Source organism: Misgurnus anguillicaudatus, chromosome 25 (genome assembly GCF_027580225.2).
Source record: "Misgurnus anguillicaudatus chromosome 25, ASM2758022v2, whole genome shotgun sequence".
Classification (NCBI taxonomy): domain Eukaryota; kingdom Metazoa; phylum Chordata; class Actinopteri; order Cypriniformes; family Cobitidae; genus Misgurnus; species Misgurnus anguillicaudatus.
In genome coordinates, this window is record NC_073361.2 from 30,546,322 (window position 1) to 30,563,174 (window position 16,853).

The 16,853-nt window shown below is 36.4% G+C and overlaps 1 protein-coding gene across 2 annotated transcripts in view; it reads left to right on the forward strand.

Annotated features, from left to right (window-relative positions):
* rab11fip3 (RAB11 family interacting protein 3 (class II)) overlaps positions 1-13,728 on the forward strand; it is a 31,401-nt gene extending 17,673 nt beyond the window's left edge. Inside the window, exons 5-14 of one of the 2 annotated variants that reach the window (XM_073864060.1) lie at positions 5,270-5,488; positions 6,787-6,921; positions 7,869-7,904; positions 7,989-8,076; positions 8,170-8,414; positions 9,844-9,925; positions 10,887-11,024; positions 11,101-11,256; positions 11,337-11,477; positions 11,560-13,728. In XM_073864060.1, the coding sequence (XP_073720161.1) occupies positions 5,270-5,488; positions 6,787-6,921; positions 7,869-7,904; positions 7,989-8,076; positions 8,170-8,414; positions 9,844-9,925; positions 10,887-11,024; positions 11,101-11,256; positions 11,337-11,477; positions 11,560-11,676 (1,357 nt within the window). In that variant the 3' untranslated portion in view covers positions 11,677-13,728. The remainder of the gene's footprint in view (positions 1-5,269; positions 5,489-6,786; positions 6,922-7,868; positions 7,905-7,988; positions 8,077-8,169; positions 8,415-9,843; positions 9,926-10,886; positions 11,025-11,100; positions 11,257-11,336; positions 11,478-11,559) is intronic. The other variant, XM_055182009.2, reaches the window with a different exon arrangement.
* Positions 13,729-16,853: the final 3,125 nt, after the last annotated feature.

The window sequence follows — 16,853 nt, forward strand, 5'->3', positions numbered from 1 at the left end:
TTTTTTTTGATGAACACAATCAGAGTTGTATTAAAAAAATTTCCTGGGTGTTTATAATGGTAGTAAATGGTGCTTTTGATTTTGTAGCCCATATAAGTCAGTTAAAAAAAGTAAAAGTTACCCATATGGCGCAAATGGTGTAATAGTTTTTTTTTCTGCCAATCAATGCAGGTTTTTTTGTTTGTTTTTTTAAATATCAATATTTAAAATTTTTATATTTAAAAAGTAGCATACGATACTTAGTGTCGTAGCCACTACACCACTACGTCTCATACAGTACGTCCTATGTTATACACTGGAAACGCACTCTCTCGTGAACGCGCGTCGGCTGTTACCGGAAGCTAGTTATATTAGTTTTTAAATATTGATATTTTTTTAACAAAATCGCATCGATCGCCCTCAAAAGGCCTTTATTAACCCACTAGAGCCGTGTGGATCACTTGTGTGAAGGATGGTTGGACTTTAAATCAGAAGCACCATTTACTACCATTATAAAGCTTGGCACAGCCAGGACATTTTTAATAACTCCGATTGTGTTCACCCAAAAAATGATAATCATATACATCGAGGGTGAGTAAGTTTTGTAGGGCCCTATAATTTCCGCGATCACTGAATCGCGGACGGAATCGCGGAATTGGCTAATTAACACGGAATTTAGTATTAACGCGGAATTTTACATATTTTGAATAAAATTATGTTTTTGTGTGGGAGACGAACGTATGTCTGGGGGAAATGCAGACCGGGGGAAGTAAATCTGGGCGACACGCCCCCACCCGTCGTTTCAGACCCCCTCCAAAACACTGAAACCATGGCGAAGCGACTTTCCACGACTCTGCTTTCGTCAGCGAAAAAATTAAGAAATTCGACGCTAAGCACTTAGTTCCGAGCAGGTCTCACATGACTTTTATGTGACCGGAGAACTGTTATTTTGGAAGTTTTGTCAACACTCTGTTCACGGTGAGCGCAAAGATACATGCACTCTCTCATCCACGTCTGTCTCACTGTACCTCTCTCACGTGCACGCGCTCACGCATCTGTCTGAAGTGCGAACACAAATCCTCATGTATTTGTTCAGTTTTATGCATTTCAAGCGAGCTGAGGCAAACCAACTATCCCTCGCATTTAAAATATAATCATCTGCATCATGGCGCCGCTCTCTGTCTCTCTTTCGCTCGCACGTGCAAAGAGCTGCGTGCTCATGCTGTCCTAAGTCAGATCACTATCCTGTGTATGTTTGTAAAGTTATATGCATTTCAAGCGATCGTATATAAAATATGGATCGCGTTCTGCTGGACCGATGTGTTTAAGGCACTTGTGAAGACACCACTGCTTTGACACCTTGTGGTAGCCTCCTGCAACAACACTAAACAATGCATTGAATTGAGTTGTGTGCGTGTGTATGTGCGTGCGTGTGTAAATGCATCTTTTACAGTCATTAAGTAATTCTGTTATCCAGTTTTTTCCCCAAATCATTTACATTTTAATCATTAACATTAAAGGCACACTCTTTTTATGACTAAAATAAAAGTAAAGGGTAAAAAATATAATTGCCAAAAATTAAAACGGATAAAACGGAATTTGCAAAAATTAAAACGGAAAAAACGGAATTTGGGAAAAAATAAAACGGAATTTGGGAAAAAATAAAACGGATTTTATAGGGCTCTAGTTATGGGGTAATTTTCCTTTTTGGGTAAACTATCCAAAGTGTTGATAAATGTATTAAATTTATTTATGAATCAGTTGAAATGGTTTGATTCCATGAATCAGTTCAAAAGTCTTACTGGTGAGGTTTAGTAACCTTGAATGTATCAGCAAGTTGTTAAAGTGTTGTCTTATGTCCGTAATCTCACATAAAACAATAATTTCACGATACAATATCACTACTCAGCACAATGAGATCTCTGTGAATCCATCTCTTACATTTCCTGCCATTTAGCTTCTAATGCCACACAACTGGAACAGTGTGAACTTAGATAAATATAAGGGTGTTTTTCATGTCATATTATATTTGTACCAAATTCTGTTGTTTTAATTGTAGTTTTGTTGTGTGTGTGTGTGTGTGTGTGTGTGTGTGTGTGTGTGTGTGTCTGCTGACTGGTGATTCTTATTATTCTCAGCTGACTGAGGTGTTCCTGTTTCCTGTCTGTGTGTATTTGTGTTATCAGTGTCAGTTTTTATTTTCCTGTCTCCTGGTTGGAGGAAATGTGTAGTTTGCACTTTCTGTCTTCCTGTTGTCCAGAGTTTATTCATCACTTCTCCTCAATGGTCTTTTTCTCTTTTACTTGGTCATTAGCTGCGTTTCCATTGCAGATTTGCACAAAACTTGTGTTATTTTATTATGTTGAAAAAAGCCGATACGAAATGACGGCATTTCCATGAATCGATGATGTGCGACTGAAACATAGTTTTTCTTCTTGCAATAAGTCATTCCAAACATCACGTCGACTGATGTTGGTAGGTTTACTAATATCACATCCACCACACTAGGTATTATTTTAAATCAAAAGAGATGATGTTGGAGTGTTATCCAAACATTATTACTTTTTATATTTCAGAGCAGACACGTATTGAGGTGTTTCTGGGAGGTTTAAGCACATACTGTGTTGTCTTCAAATAATAATTATGTGACGTACTTGCATCAGGTGACCTGTAAATGTAAATAAACTGTTTCTGTTTTGCGAAATACACATATTCTGAATTGCCTGAAAAACCACCTCATGCGGGCGTACAATTTTTTGCCATAATGGGAGTTTTTGCGATATTGCCTTGTTTCCATTGGCCGTATTTTAAATTTGCAATCTCAATTTGCGCAATTTAAGGGTAATAGAAACGCAACTATTGAGGTTGATTCAATATTCTCTGTGTCCTTGCGTCTTTTTCTTAATTTAGCATATCAGGGTCACGCCGTCTCACCAACGCTGACCTTCCTGAAACTCACACTGAAAGTTTCAGGAAATAATCATTGAATTTAATGATAACTTGCAGATATTTGTCTGGTGCTGTGAGTTCCTTTGTCGTATATTTTGCCTGAAATAATCCTCGTCTGAATGTTGTGGTGATTGCTGTATGGTTGATAAGATGTAGGAGTATCAGTTGGGTTTGTGTATTTGTTACAGGTGTTTTTCTGTGTTAAATTGAACATATGTTCATGCATATGGTGATTAATCAGATTTAACAAATGTATGTTCTTAAAAATACACATACACACACACACACTCTGTCTCTGTTACTAAGCTTTAAATCAGATTAAGGCTCTGCTGCTCGGTTATGGACACACACACACACACACACACACACACATCTCTGTATACTTTGTGAACATTTATAGCTTTGCTAATACAGAGATTTGGTCCTTGATTCAGGTTTATTGGGTCACAGATGTCTGTCTGAAATGTTCAGAGATTGAACTATGTAAGTCACAGGAGCACAAATTTATAATCTTATGTAATCCTCTTTTAACTATTAAACGACTGTTAAAGGCTAATGTATTTGGAGTCATTAGCATTTTGCTGTTGAGCGAGGTAGTTTGGTTTTTTGTCACGCTGTGTGCCCAGTTGCTAAGAGTCTCTAAAGACTGAACGAATCGCTTGAAAATGCGATCGCTGTCTTCATGTGTGCTATGTGCAGCCAATCACAATGTTACATTAATGCGGGGGTTAGTTTCTTATATGTATTTTTGTTATGTGGGATATAAAACGAGTAGAATGTAGTGCAAAAAAAGTTTAGCGTAATAGTTGACATAGTAGACATGTTGTCTTTTTTGTGCGTGATCGTGTACATGTTTAAGATTTTATTTTGTATTTGTTTTTCTGTGTATGTTTAAAAAAATGTCAAAAATCATAAACGTTAACTTGATTGGGTCACTGAGTTCACCAATAAAACCGATTTTCCGATTAATCGTTTTGTAAAACGTGGTCTAATAAAAATCGATTCTCAAAGAGCAGAATCGATTTTTTTCTTTCATATTTATTTCCGCAAACATTGAATGTAAGATTAACTTTAATCTAATTACTAGTCTTCTTCAACGTTAGTGTTGTGGCTTTAAATTTTTTTATTAATTACCCACTTGTAAAGTGCTGTTCACTGTTCTTTTTTATTAATATAGTATTTGTATTAAATCTATATTCATTGAGTTGAATCGAGAATCGAGTATAAAAACCTACCCAAGAACCGTAATCGAAAATTGAATCGAAATTGAATCGATTTGATAGCTTGTGAATCGAAATCCATCTGGAACATCTGAATCGATACCCAGCCCTAAAACCGAGTTAGGACTTCATGGCTGCATCCGAAACCACCTACGCCCATACTATAAAGTAGGCAAAAAGCAGTAAGCGATGAGAATGTCCGAATTCATGATATTCAAAAACAGTACGTGAGAAGTACTCGGATAACATACTTCTTCCGGCAATATCCCGAAGTGTTTATTCGGTGGACGCTTGCTATCTCGTGATCACGGGAGAGGAGTTATCCAATGAAGAAGAAGATGGAAGGGCATTGTTTTATTAAAAAATGTCTGAAAGCGGTAACGCGGCTTTATTCAAATGCAAATACATATACAGGGTTCCCACGGGTCCTTGAAATCCTTGAAAGTTTGTGAATCTGGGGGAGAAAATTCAAGGCCCTGGGAAGTTTTTGAAAATATACATGCATAGATACAGGTCATTGAATGTGCTTGAACACGTGCTAAACTGTTTAAATGCTTATATCTTCTGTATGTGAATATTGATTCATACCAAAATGCTTTTTTTGGCAAATGAAAATGTTTCTTGTTACGCATGTACTGTTGTTCCCTGAGAAGGGAACGAGACGCTGCGTCTTCCTTGCCATACTTCCTGCGTCCCTGTAACGCCGTCTTTGGCAATATTTCAGATAGCGATATACTTCCTGGCTTTCGCATCATCCTGTCTTTGTTGTTAAGCCTCATCATTGGTTAAATTTGATATACAAATTCAGACGCACTTACCCCTGGAGGCGTCCCCAAAGTGTCACCGCAGTGATGCAGCGCGAGTTCCCTCTAAAGGGATCTGTAACAATGTATCTTTAAAGGTAACACGATGTAACCTTACTCTCACTTGAAATGTTTCCCCACATTTAGTCCTTGAATTTGAAGTTAACTAAGGTGTGGGTACCCTGATTTGAGTACAACAACACATTTATTTACAGTTTCAATTACAGTAACAAGAAAATTTAAGATTCTTTGATTATCTTGTACTTACTATAGCATTCACATACTCTTAACACAGTATATGTGATGTTTTTCTGATAGGTTCACACTGGGCTCTGATTTAAATGGCCACAGTATGATGGCTGTGATTGGAGGCGAAGAAGAGCACTTTGAGGATTTCGGTGAGAGTAATAACGCATCGGACCTGCTGCTGGCCGATCAGGAGGATGGACGGGAGGGTCTGGAAGAGGAGGGAGATGCAGAGTCACGCCCACACCCAGACAGTCCACTGCCCCGCCCACTGATGCTGCTGACACCTAGGTAACACACAATAAACTTCAATACCTACAAATAATAGATTTCTCCAAGTCTCAGGTCATTAGGAACAGTGTGTATGATAAAGAAACATTTGTGTGGATGTTTGTGAGGTGTTGTTATTATTATACTTGAGATATTATAGGTTACTTTTTATCTTGTGTATGTATTTTATGTGAGATAGCTTTAGAGCAGATGGAGGTACAGTAACATAAAAGCGTTTTGCTGACTGGTCAGACAGATCTCTCTCTGTATTTCATGAGCTAATTATTTAAACTGGGTAAAGGTTGAGTCATTATGGTTATTGTTTAACTAAAGTGCTGGTTGTCAAACTCACAAGAGAGAAGAACATGAGAACACAACATGAACACACACAGAGACTCACTATAGACACACACTGCTCCTGCACTATATTATTCACCTCTGTGTAGATCTCTTCCTCTGACCTTCTGACCCAACTCAATGAAATGTTCCTCGTGTTTTTCTCTTTTTCCTCCCCCCACCTTATGTTAACACTCAAACACTTTACATGAATCTACATTGCCTTTCTCTTCATTTTAAAAACTGTTCTCCTCACATCTCCACTCGCATCCTCGTTTATCCTCACATCTCTACTCTCGTTTTCATTCTTCTCACGTCTCTACTTTCCTGCACATTTCTCCTCACGGCTCCACTCTCCTCCTCACTTCTCCTCACATTTCCACTTATCTCATTTCTCCTCACATCTCTACTCTTCTTGTTTTTCTCTTCACGTCTCTCTTTTCTCCTCATTTCTCCTAACTTCTCCTCACTTCTCCTCACTTCTCCTTATTTCTTTTCATGTTTCCACACTTCTCCTCATTTCTCCTCAAATCTCTACTTTCCTGCTCATTTGTCCTCACCTCTCCATTTTTCTCCTCTTTTCTCCTCACTTCTTTTCTCCTCACGTCTTTACTCTCCTGCTTATTTTTCCTCACGTCTCATCTCTTCTTCTCATTTCTCATCACTTCTCTTCTCCTCACGTTTCCTCATTTCTCCTCACATCTCTACTTTCCTGCACATTTCTCCTCACGGGTCCACTCTCCTCCTCATTTCTCCTCACGGCTCCACTGACCTCCTCATTTCTTATCACATTTCCACTTATCTCATTTCTCCTCACATCTCTACTCTTCTTCTTTTTCTCTTTACGTCTCTCTTTTCTCCTCGTTTCTTTTCTTTTCTCATCACGTCTCCTCTTTTCTTCTCACGTCTTTACTCTCGTCCTTATTACTCGTCACATCTCCGCTCTTCTCCTCATTTCTCCTCGTCTCCACACTTGTCCTCAGCCCCAGCTCTTTTCCTGCTAGTTTTCAGAGCTTCCTTCAGTCTGAAGCACTGGAGTTTTTCTGCACTCACTGTCATAAGCAGATCAGCCGTCTGGAGGATCTGTCCACACGTCTGCAGCTACTAGAGATGAATAGGTAACACGCCATGAGTTTCCCTGCGTGTTCTGTACACACACACACATCTCACTGCTTGCATTGTGTGTTTTATTAACATGTAGACATTTCTACAGTGTGACATGGCCTGTGTTGGTTTTCCTTGACTTGATTTTACCAGATCAAGGATGTTCCTGGGTCAACAAGTTTAAACATTTCTGTAGAAATCTCTCTCTGCTTCAAACCCTAACCATAGCGTATTTCTAAAATCAGAGGGAAATGATAGGTGAATAACAACAGTTTAAAAACAGCTATACCTGGTTATAAGCTTAAACTTTACATTAAGTATAAACTCATCCCTTGAATCTTGTTGATCGATTGTAATGTTGATCCAGGAACATCTGAGTTACAAAATCAGGAAGGCTGTTGGTTTTGCCACATAGTGTTGTGGTGAACGCAAACCATCTGCTAGTTGCTTTTGTGCACAATAGTGTGTTTGTGAAGTTAATATGAATAATGTAACAGTGTAACTCTGTGTATAATTAAGTAAGCCAGTGTTTTAACACAATAGGATGTGTAAATATAGTGATATAGTTCCAGTGATACTTATAAATGAATAGTTCATCATGTATTCTCCAGCAGTAGAAAACACAGACAAGAGCTTAGTTTTCTGAACTGAACTGGCTGTATTTAACAGTTGTGAATAAGACGGACGAGGGAGTTTCTGCAGGCTTATACCTCCGTAAGGGGAACAAAGTAGCACAACATCTCCTTTCACACTCCCTTGTTACACCTCAGTTAAAATAACGTGTTTTTTCCATCGACTGTGAGGTTATTAGCTTTGAAAGGAGAGCATTGATTCAGAGCCGAGCACCTCCATCTTCTGGATGTTTTTTGACCTGTGGTTCACGGGTCACGGATGGAGAGAGAGTTTTTCCTCTCGTTTCTCTCTCTTCCTGACTCTTTCCTGTTTGTTCTTTCATTTTTAGTTCCAGTAAGAGGCTGTCCAGTAAAAAAGCAGCGAGGTGAGAAACTTCTCTCTCAATTTATCAAGCTTCACTTTTAAACACACCATGCGTGACCGCTGAATTTATGTGCGTATTTTTCAGACACCTGCAGCAGTCCACCAATCTGGATGTTATGGGCGATCTGACTCAAGATATTTTGGACCTCGCAGATCGGGACATCACGGACAAGGTTGAGAATCAAATAAATCGTGTCCCGAATGAGGATCTCTTGTTTGTTTAGCAACACCTGACTCATATCAAAATCTTTTGTGTGTATTGGCAGGTGTTACTGCTGGAGAAGCGCGTGTGTGAACTCGAGACTGATTCGTCGGAAAGCGAGGAGCAGATTGCTCGTCTGCGGCAGGAGAATCTGACTCTGGTTCACCGAGCGAATGCTTTGGAGGAGCAGTTGAAGGAACAGGAGCTCCGCTCGGAGGAGAACACGCTCGCGCTCACTCGTAAACACAGAGACGCTCTTACCAAACTACAGCGAGAGAGAGATCTCGAGATCGAGAACCTTCAGGCCAGGTCAGTGTGAAGACATCACTATACATATACTTGATTTAATAGTCTGGGACATATCCAGGGCTGTTTACTGCTTACTATTAAACAAAGGAGTGTCTAATTTTATTTGCAAGTATATTTTAGGCAATGTCTCTTAACTATTAGGACATTAAAGAGAGACGGGGCATCATATTTCTCTCCTAAATATGCAAGATGATCATGTACAAGATGCACTGTCAGATTGAGATTTAAGAAGGGATTTACAGCTCACATTATATTGCATTATATTTTTTGGGTGTTCAGGAAAAAGTGCTGTTTTTGTGTGTGTGTCTCTTTAAATGCAAATGAGCTGCTGCTTCCCTGAACATTTACTGTCATGTATACCCAAAATATACACAATAAGAGTGTTTTACAAGACAATCACCTTACTTACTTAATTCATTACCACACATTCATTATAAACTATGTAAAGAAGATATGTACTGTGTCCTATGCAAGCGTGCCTCACAAGACCTGAAAATTAAAGCCAAAACGTCTCGATCGCCCCCTGGTGACTGGTCCTTGTATAGGTCATAAGCCCCGCCTCCCACATATTATTCAATGGGACTTGAGACCAACTAAACAATTTAATTACACTTTAAATATTTTTACTTTTCACCAATTGAAGCGAGCGAACAGGCGTCGTCCATCTTTTTTACCGTGCTATTGATGGTTGTGGGCGGAGCCTGTGCAAAATGACATCACTTTGCTCAGAAAATGCCAACAGCTTGTCCCGTAATGCAGGGTTTACACCAGATGCGGTAGAGGCGGCAAGTGCGAGTGATTTACATGTTAAGTCAATGCAAAGAAGCGATTAGGCATCCTGTTTAAAAATCTGAACTTCGGCAGTTTCAGCGCCGCGTTAATCAATCAGGACCTTGCTGTAGTAGTGACGTGATTACACAAAGCAAGCGGAGTCTCAGCGGAGTTGCAGAAGCCCCTCCCATGACGCGAATTTCTGCGTGAATGTCTCGAATAACTAGAATTTTACGCGTGAATGAAGCGAGTAAACTCAAATGTTCAAGCATCCAACTACGTGCGAATAGCGCGTTTTTGCCACTTCTACCGCTTGAGGTGTTACGGGGATTTAAACAAAAGGAGTGGGCAGATTTTTATCATTACAGGGTGGTTGTGTACACACACAGGCAACACACAATTATGTTTAAACAACATATCAAAGTGAATTTTTCATATTAGGTGACCTTTAATATCTTACTCTGTGTTGTTTTCTACTGGAGGAGAGCAGATGTACAGTTTGACGCTGAATCTCTCATATTTCTCACTTGGCTCAATGTTTAACGAAATCCGGCTGTGTTAACAGAAAAGTGTTTTTCTTTGTGTTTAAATGTTATCATTGTGTGCTCTGCCCTGAAAGAAAATATCATTTTGGATACTTGTGTTTCTGTGTGTTCAGACTGCATCAGTTGGATGAGGAGAACAGCGAGTTGAGGTCGTGCGTTCCCTGTCTGAGAGCCAACATAGAGAGATTAGAGGAGGTACACAACACACCGACACACATACACACACACACACACACACACACACACAAGTATGGATTATGTACAAACAAAGTCTAAAGTTTTATTTAGTTAAATCTACACTGAATCAAGAAAATGTACTTTACTGTACGTGACCCTGGACCACAAAACCAAAGTCACATATTTGTAGCAATAGCCGACAATACTTTATATTGGTCAAAATTATCGTTTTTTATGCCAAAAATCATAAGAATTTAAAGTAAAGATTTTTTGCCTTGTCTTAGCCGAGACGTCTTGGATGTGTTTATTAGGCGTATTTTAAAGAAATACACCAACTTCTTGGGACTTTAGCTTATTCACCGTATCCCCCAGAATTAGCATACATACCCTTATCATCTCTGTGCGTCCCGTAACCCTGTCTGACGCACCCACAGCTAGCCTAGCTTAGCACAAAGACTGGAAGTAAATGGCTCCAGCTAGCATACTGCTCCCAATAAGTGACAAAATAACGCCAACATTTTCCTATTTATATGTTGTGATTTGTATAGTCACATTTTGTACAAATAACAAGACACAGCCATCTTTTAACCGTATACATACTGGGAACTATATTCTCAGAAGGCGAAGCACTGCTACTTGGGCGGAGTGATTTGCTCGCAGCACCTGAGAAGCCCCGTGGTGAGGAGCAGAGAGTTCATGCAAAAGTTGCGCTAATCACCCCGCCCTTATTTGGAGCAGTATGCTAGCTGGAGCCATTTACTTCCAGTCTTTGTGCTAAGCTAGGCTAGCGGTGGGTGCGTCAGACAGAGTTACAGCATGCACGGAAATGAAAAAGGTATATATGTATCTAACTCTGGGGGATACGGTGAAAAAGCTAAAGTCCATAGTGTGTTGTATTCATTTAAGATAATAATTGCTTGCTGTGTTATATATCTCTCTCTCATTTATATTTGATCTGTGTAAAAATCTCCCTTTCCAGGAGAAGAGGAAGCTCCAGGATGAGTTGGACGACATAAGTGAGCGACTAAACGAAGAATCTGAATCTCGACAGAAAATGTCTGACAAAATGAGTCACGAACGTCACACAAATCACAAAGAGAAGGAGTGCACGCAGGGGGTGAGAGATTGTGTGTTGGCATCACATGTGTGGTTGTGTGTGTTCTCTGTGTTAATGTATGTGTGTTTGTGTGTAGTTGATAGAGGACTTGAGAAAGCAGCTGGAACATCTGCAGCTGTTTAAGTTGGAGACGGAGGCGAGAAGAGGCCGATCGTCGAGCAACGGTCTGCAGGAGTACAACACACACATGAGAGAGAATGAGCTGGAGCAGGAGATACGCAGACTCAAACAGGTAAAGACTCGGACTCAAACAGGTAAACGTGGTTTAAAACAGCTATTAAAGTAACAGTTATTTGCTCGTTCCGTCTGCAGGATAATCGTGGTCTGAAGGAACAGAATGATGAATTGAACGGTCAGATTATTAATCTGAGTATCCAGGGAGCAAAGAGTCTGTTTACAGAGTCTCTCTCCGAGTCTCTCGCTGCCGAGATCAACAACGTCTCCCGCGGAGAGGTCTGTAGTACACACAACAATTTGTACGTTTCTGCTTTTAGTGATTATGATATTAATTGTGTTGATTTATTTGTGTGTGCAGTTGATGGAGGCAATTCACAAACAAGAGGAGATTAACTTTCGTCTGCAGGATTATATCGACCGCATCATCGTCGCCATCATGGAGTCCAACCCCTCCATCCTGGAGGTCAAATATTAAAAAGAGCAATGATGTCTAATAATGACCCGAGTGATTTATGAACTTATAGGCTGGAGATAAAATTGCACAGATCTGGAATGAATGTAAAGATTTTAGTCACTATGTTGATCAACACCGCTTTCATACAAAACAAAAATGATTTTATTTGTGTGTGCGTGCATGTGTGTGTGTGTGTGATTGGCCTTGATGGTTCTTGTGACTTCCCAATATTTGGGTTTGAGGGACCATATCCCTCTCTTTGCATTTCTGTGTGTTGTTATAACATGAGAGATATTCATCGACTGAATTTCAGTCTACACACGTGCTTATACACACACATTCATGTAGTTGTGCAGTGTAAATGTTTTTAAGTTAAATAGCAGTGCATAATACATAAACAGTCACACCATCAGCCCATGTGAGGGACATTTGCTGACCCGAGGGTTTTATGTGTGAATATTAGTTTGCGTTTTATCATTGCGATTAAGCTGAGATTTATTTTGTTTATATATTGGTTATATAATGTGAGTTTTCATGATAAGTCTCATGTACGCTCGTGTCTCTTATTTATTACCATGATGCAGAATGCAAAGGATCACGAGTGAATAACACCCACTGAAGAGAGTGTATGGGTTCATGAATCTTTCAGTGTTGCATTGTGGGTAATGTTTTGGTCCTGTGCAATTTTCTGCTGAGTTGCTGGATATCTCCGTCTGCCTCCTCTATCCTGGATTTATTCAGAAAGACTTTGATTTCTTGTACAGAAGACTCTTTAAAATGAGATTTCACTGGAGCAACTGTTTATTTTATTGAAAGAAGATATTCTTTATTATTTAACTTGTTAAAAAGGTGAAGCTGTTTTAAGGGAAGGTGAAAAAAATGAAGACAATTATTGCTGCAGAGAACAGAAGAAACGGGAAATGAAGTGAACTGTTCCTGTTTATCTCGGCATTAAGCACTGAAGGGAATCTCACTGGATATGGACCTTTAATTCCTGGTTTTCAATTCTTTCCCTGCTCTTTCTGTTGAATATGAATGTGTTTTTTTGCTTCATATATTTTTATGGACAAAAGAAAGTGAGATACGGTTTGATTTTGTCTTCCACAAGAGCGATGTCTTTCCCTCTATTCCAGTGTTTTGTTATGGATGGACATCTCTCTCATTTGGCACAAGGATAATTATCTCACTTTGGGATTTTGATACTGGCGAAGTGAAGAAATGGCCAGTGATACTTCCAGGATCGAGATTCAAGACTTTTAAATGAAGAATAACACGTTGATCTAAATATTTCTTTTCTTTAGTTTGGATTGTGCAAACTCGGCACTTAACATCCAGTTTTTTCTTTCTGCTACAAAAGTTTAGTTTGGTTGATCTGATTAGATCTTTATGAAGGATGTTTTGTAAAGGACAATGGTAGAATAGGGTTTAGGTTGAGGATAGGTCTGCTATCTTCAGCTTTTATTATTGACCAAAGGATCTGACCTTCTCATCCGAATGGTCTACTGCTGTTCTCGTCTGTATGGCTGTTTAAGAGCTACTGTAATTATATATGATGGACACTTTAACCTACAAGAAACACTTTTGCCTCTGAATTTAGGTTGGCTGATTTCCTTGGAGGAACTGAATTTATTGCTATTGATATGTTTAATGTTAAACAAATCCTGTTTAAAATGTGAACATGATTTAAGAAAAAAACAATAACAACACATTCTGCACACATTTCCAGTGTCCAAAGAAAACATTTCACAGCTCGGGAGGAGTTCTGCTTGCCACTTAGACTTTAAAAGCCTATTAATAGTTACACATAAATGTCAATACAGAATAAAACTGAAGAGGCAGTCCTTGTAACAAAGGATACAATTGTAAAAATGTTTACTCTTAATTGTTAAGGTAACTGTATAAAGGAAAACTATCAGTATTGTCTTCTGTTGAATGTTTTGCTTTCTTTTGAAGATGACCCCCTAAGATGTATCTTTTACTGTTCGGGGGTCTTATAGATTTTCAAATAATTGTATGAAGGTTAAATGAAAACTGAAAAGAAATTAGTCACCAATAAATTAAGTGAAATACCTGCTTTGTTGATATTTTGTTTTAATGCTTATTTGGGCATATTGTGCTTTATAAACACATGTTTAATAGAACAGAATAGAATACAATACAATAGAATAGACATAGAATAGAATAGAATAGACAAAGACAGAATAGAATAGACATATAATGAAATAGAATAGACATATAATGGAATAGACATATAATGGAATAGAATAGAATAGACATATAATGGAATAGAATAGAATGGAACAGACACATAATAGAATGGAACAGACATATAAGAGAATACAATACAATACAATACAATACAATAGACATATAATGGAATAGACATAGAATAGAATAGAATAGACATATAATGGAATAGAATAGAATAGACAAGAATAGACAAAGACATAGAATAGAATAGAATGGAATGGAACAGACACATAATAGAATGGAACAGACATATAAGAGAATAGAATAGAATAGAATAGAATAGAATAGAATAGACAAATACATAGAATAGAATAGAATAGACAAAGACATAGAATAGAATAGAATAGACATATAATGGAATAGAACAGAACAGAATAGAATAGACATATAATGGAATAGAATAGAATAGACAAAGACATAGAATAGAATAGATTAGCCATATAATGGAATAGAATAGACATATAATGGAATAGAATAGAATAGACAAAGACATAGAATAGAATAGAATAGAATAGAATAGAATGGAACAGACACATAATAGAATGGAACAGACATATAAGAGAATAGAACAGAACAGAATAGAATAGAATAGACAAATACATAGAATAGAATAGACATATAATAGTATAGAATAGAATAGAATAGAATAGAATAGAATAGAATAGAATAGAACAGAACAGAATAGAATAGACATAGAATGGAATAGAATAAACAAAGACATAGAATAGAATAGACATAGAATAGAATAGACATATAATGGAATAGAATAGAATAAACAAGAATAGACAAAGACATAGAATAGAATAGAATGGAACAGACACATAATAGAATGGAACAGACATATAAGAGAATAGAATAGAATAGAATAGAATAGAATAGAATAGAATAGAATAGAATAGACAAATACATAGAATAGAATAGAATAGACAAAGACATAGAATAGAATAGAATAGAATAGAATAGAATAGACATATAATGGAATAGAACAGAACAGAATAGAATAGACATATAATGGAATAGAATAGAATAGACAAAGACATGGAATAGAATAGAATAGCCATATAATGGAATAGAATAGACATATAATGGAATAGAATAGAATAGAATAGACAAAGACATAGAATAGAATAGAATAGAATAGAATAGAATAGAATGGAACAGACACATAATAGAATGGAACAGACATATAAGAGAATAGAACAGAACAGAATAGAATAGAATAGACAAATACATAGAATAGAATAGACATATAATAGTATAGAATAGAATAGAATAGAATAGAATAGAATAGAATAGAATAGAATAGAATAGAATAGAATAGAAAAGAATAGAACAGAACAGAATAGAATAGACATATAATGGAATAGAATAGACAAAGACATAGAATAGAATAGAATAGAATAGAATAGAATAGCCATATAATGGAATAGAATAGACATATAATGGAATAGAATAGAATAGAATAGACAAAGACATAGAATAGAATAGAATAGAATAGAATAGAATAGAATAGAATAGAATAGAATAGAATGGAATAGAATAGAATAGACATATAATGGAATAGAATAGAACAGAACAGAATAGACATATAATGGAATAGAATAGACAAAGACATAGAATAGAATAGAATAGAATAGAATAGAATAGAATAGAATAGAATAGAATAGAATAGAATAGAATAGAATAGAACAGAACAGAACAGAACAGAACAGAACAGAATAGAATAGACATATAATGGAATAGAATAGACAAAGACATAGAATAGAATAGAATAGAATAGAATAGAATAGAATAGAATAGCCATATAATGGAATAGAATAAAATAGACATATAATGGAATAGAATAGACAAAGACATAGAATAGAATAGAATAGAATAGAATAGAATAGAATAGAATAGAATAGAATAGAATAGAATAGAACAGAACAGAATAGAATAGACATATAATGGAATAGAATAGACAAAGACATAGAATAGAATAGAATAGAATAGAATAGCCATATAATGGAATATAATAGAATAGACATATAATGGAATAGAATAGACAAAGACATAGAATAGAATAGAAAAGAATAGAATAGAATAGAATAGAATAGAATAGAATAGAATAGAATAGAACAGAACAGAATAGAATAGACATATAATGGAATAGAATAGACAAAGACATAGAATAGAATAGAATAGAATAGAATAGAATAGAATAGAATAGAATAGAATAGCCATATAATGGAATAGAATAGAATAGACATATAATGGAATAGAATAGACAAAGACATAGAATAGAATAGAATAGAATAGAATAGAATAGAATAGAATAGAATAGAATAGAATAGAACAGAATAGAATAGACATATAATGGAATAGAATAGACAAAGACATAGAATAGAATAGAATAGAATAGAATAGAATAGAACAGAATAGAATAGAATAGAATAGAATAGAATAGCCATATAATGGAATAGAATAGAATAGAATAGACAAAGACAAAGACAAAGACATAGAATAGAATAGAATAGAATAGAATAGAATAGAATAGAATAGAATAGAATAGAATAGAATAGCCATATAATGGAATAGAATAGAATAGACATATAATGGAATAGAATAGACAAAGACATAGAATAGAATAGAAAAGAATAGAATAGAATAGAATAGAATAGAATAGAATAGAATAGAACAGAACAGAATAGAATAGACATATAATGGAATAGAATAGACAAAGACATAGAATAGAATAGAATATAATATAATAGGAATATAATGGAATAGAATAGAATAGACATATAATGGAATAGAATAGACAAAGACATAGAATAGAATAGAATAGAATAGAATAGAATAGAATAGAATAGAATAGAATAGAATAGAATAGAATAGAACAGAACAGAATAGACATATAATGGAATAGAATAGACAAAGACATAGAATAGAATAGAATAGAATAGAAT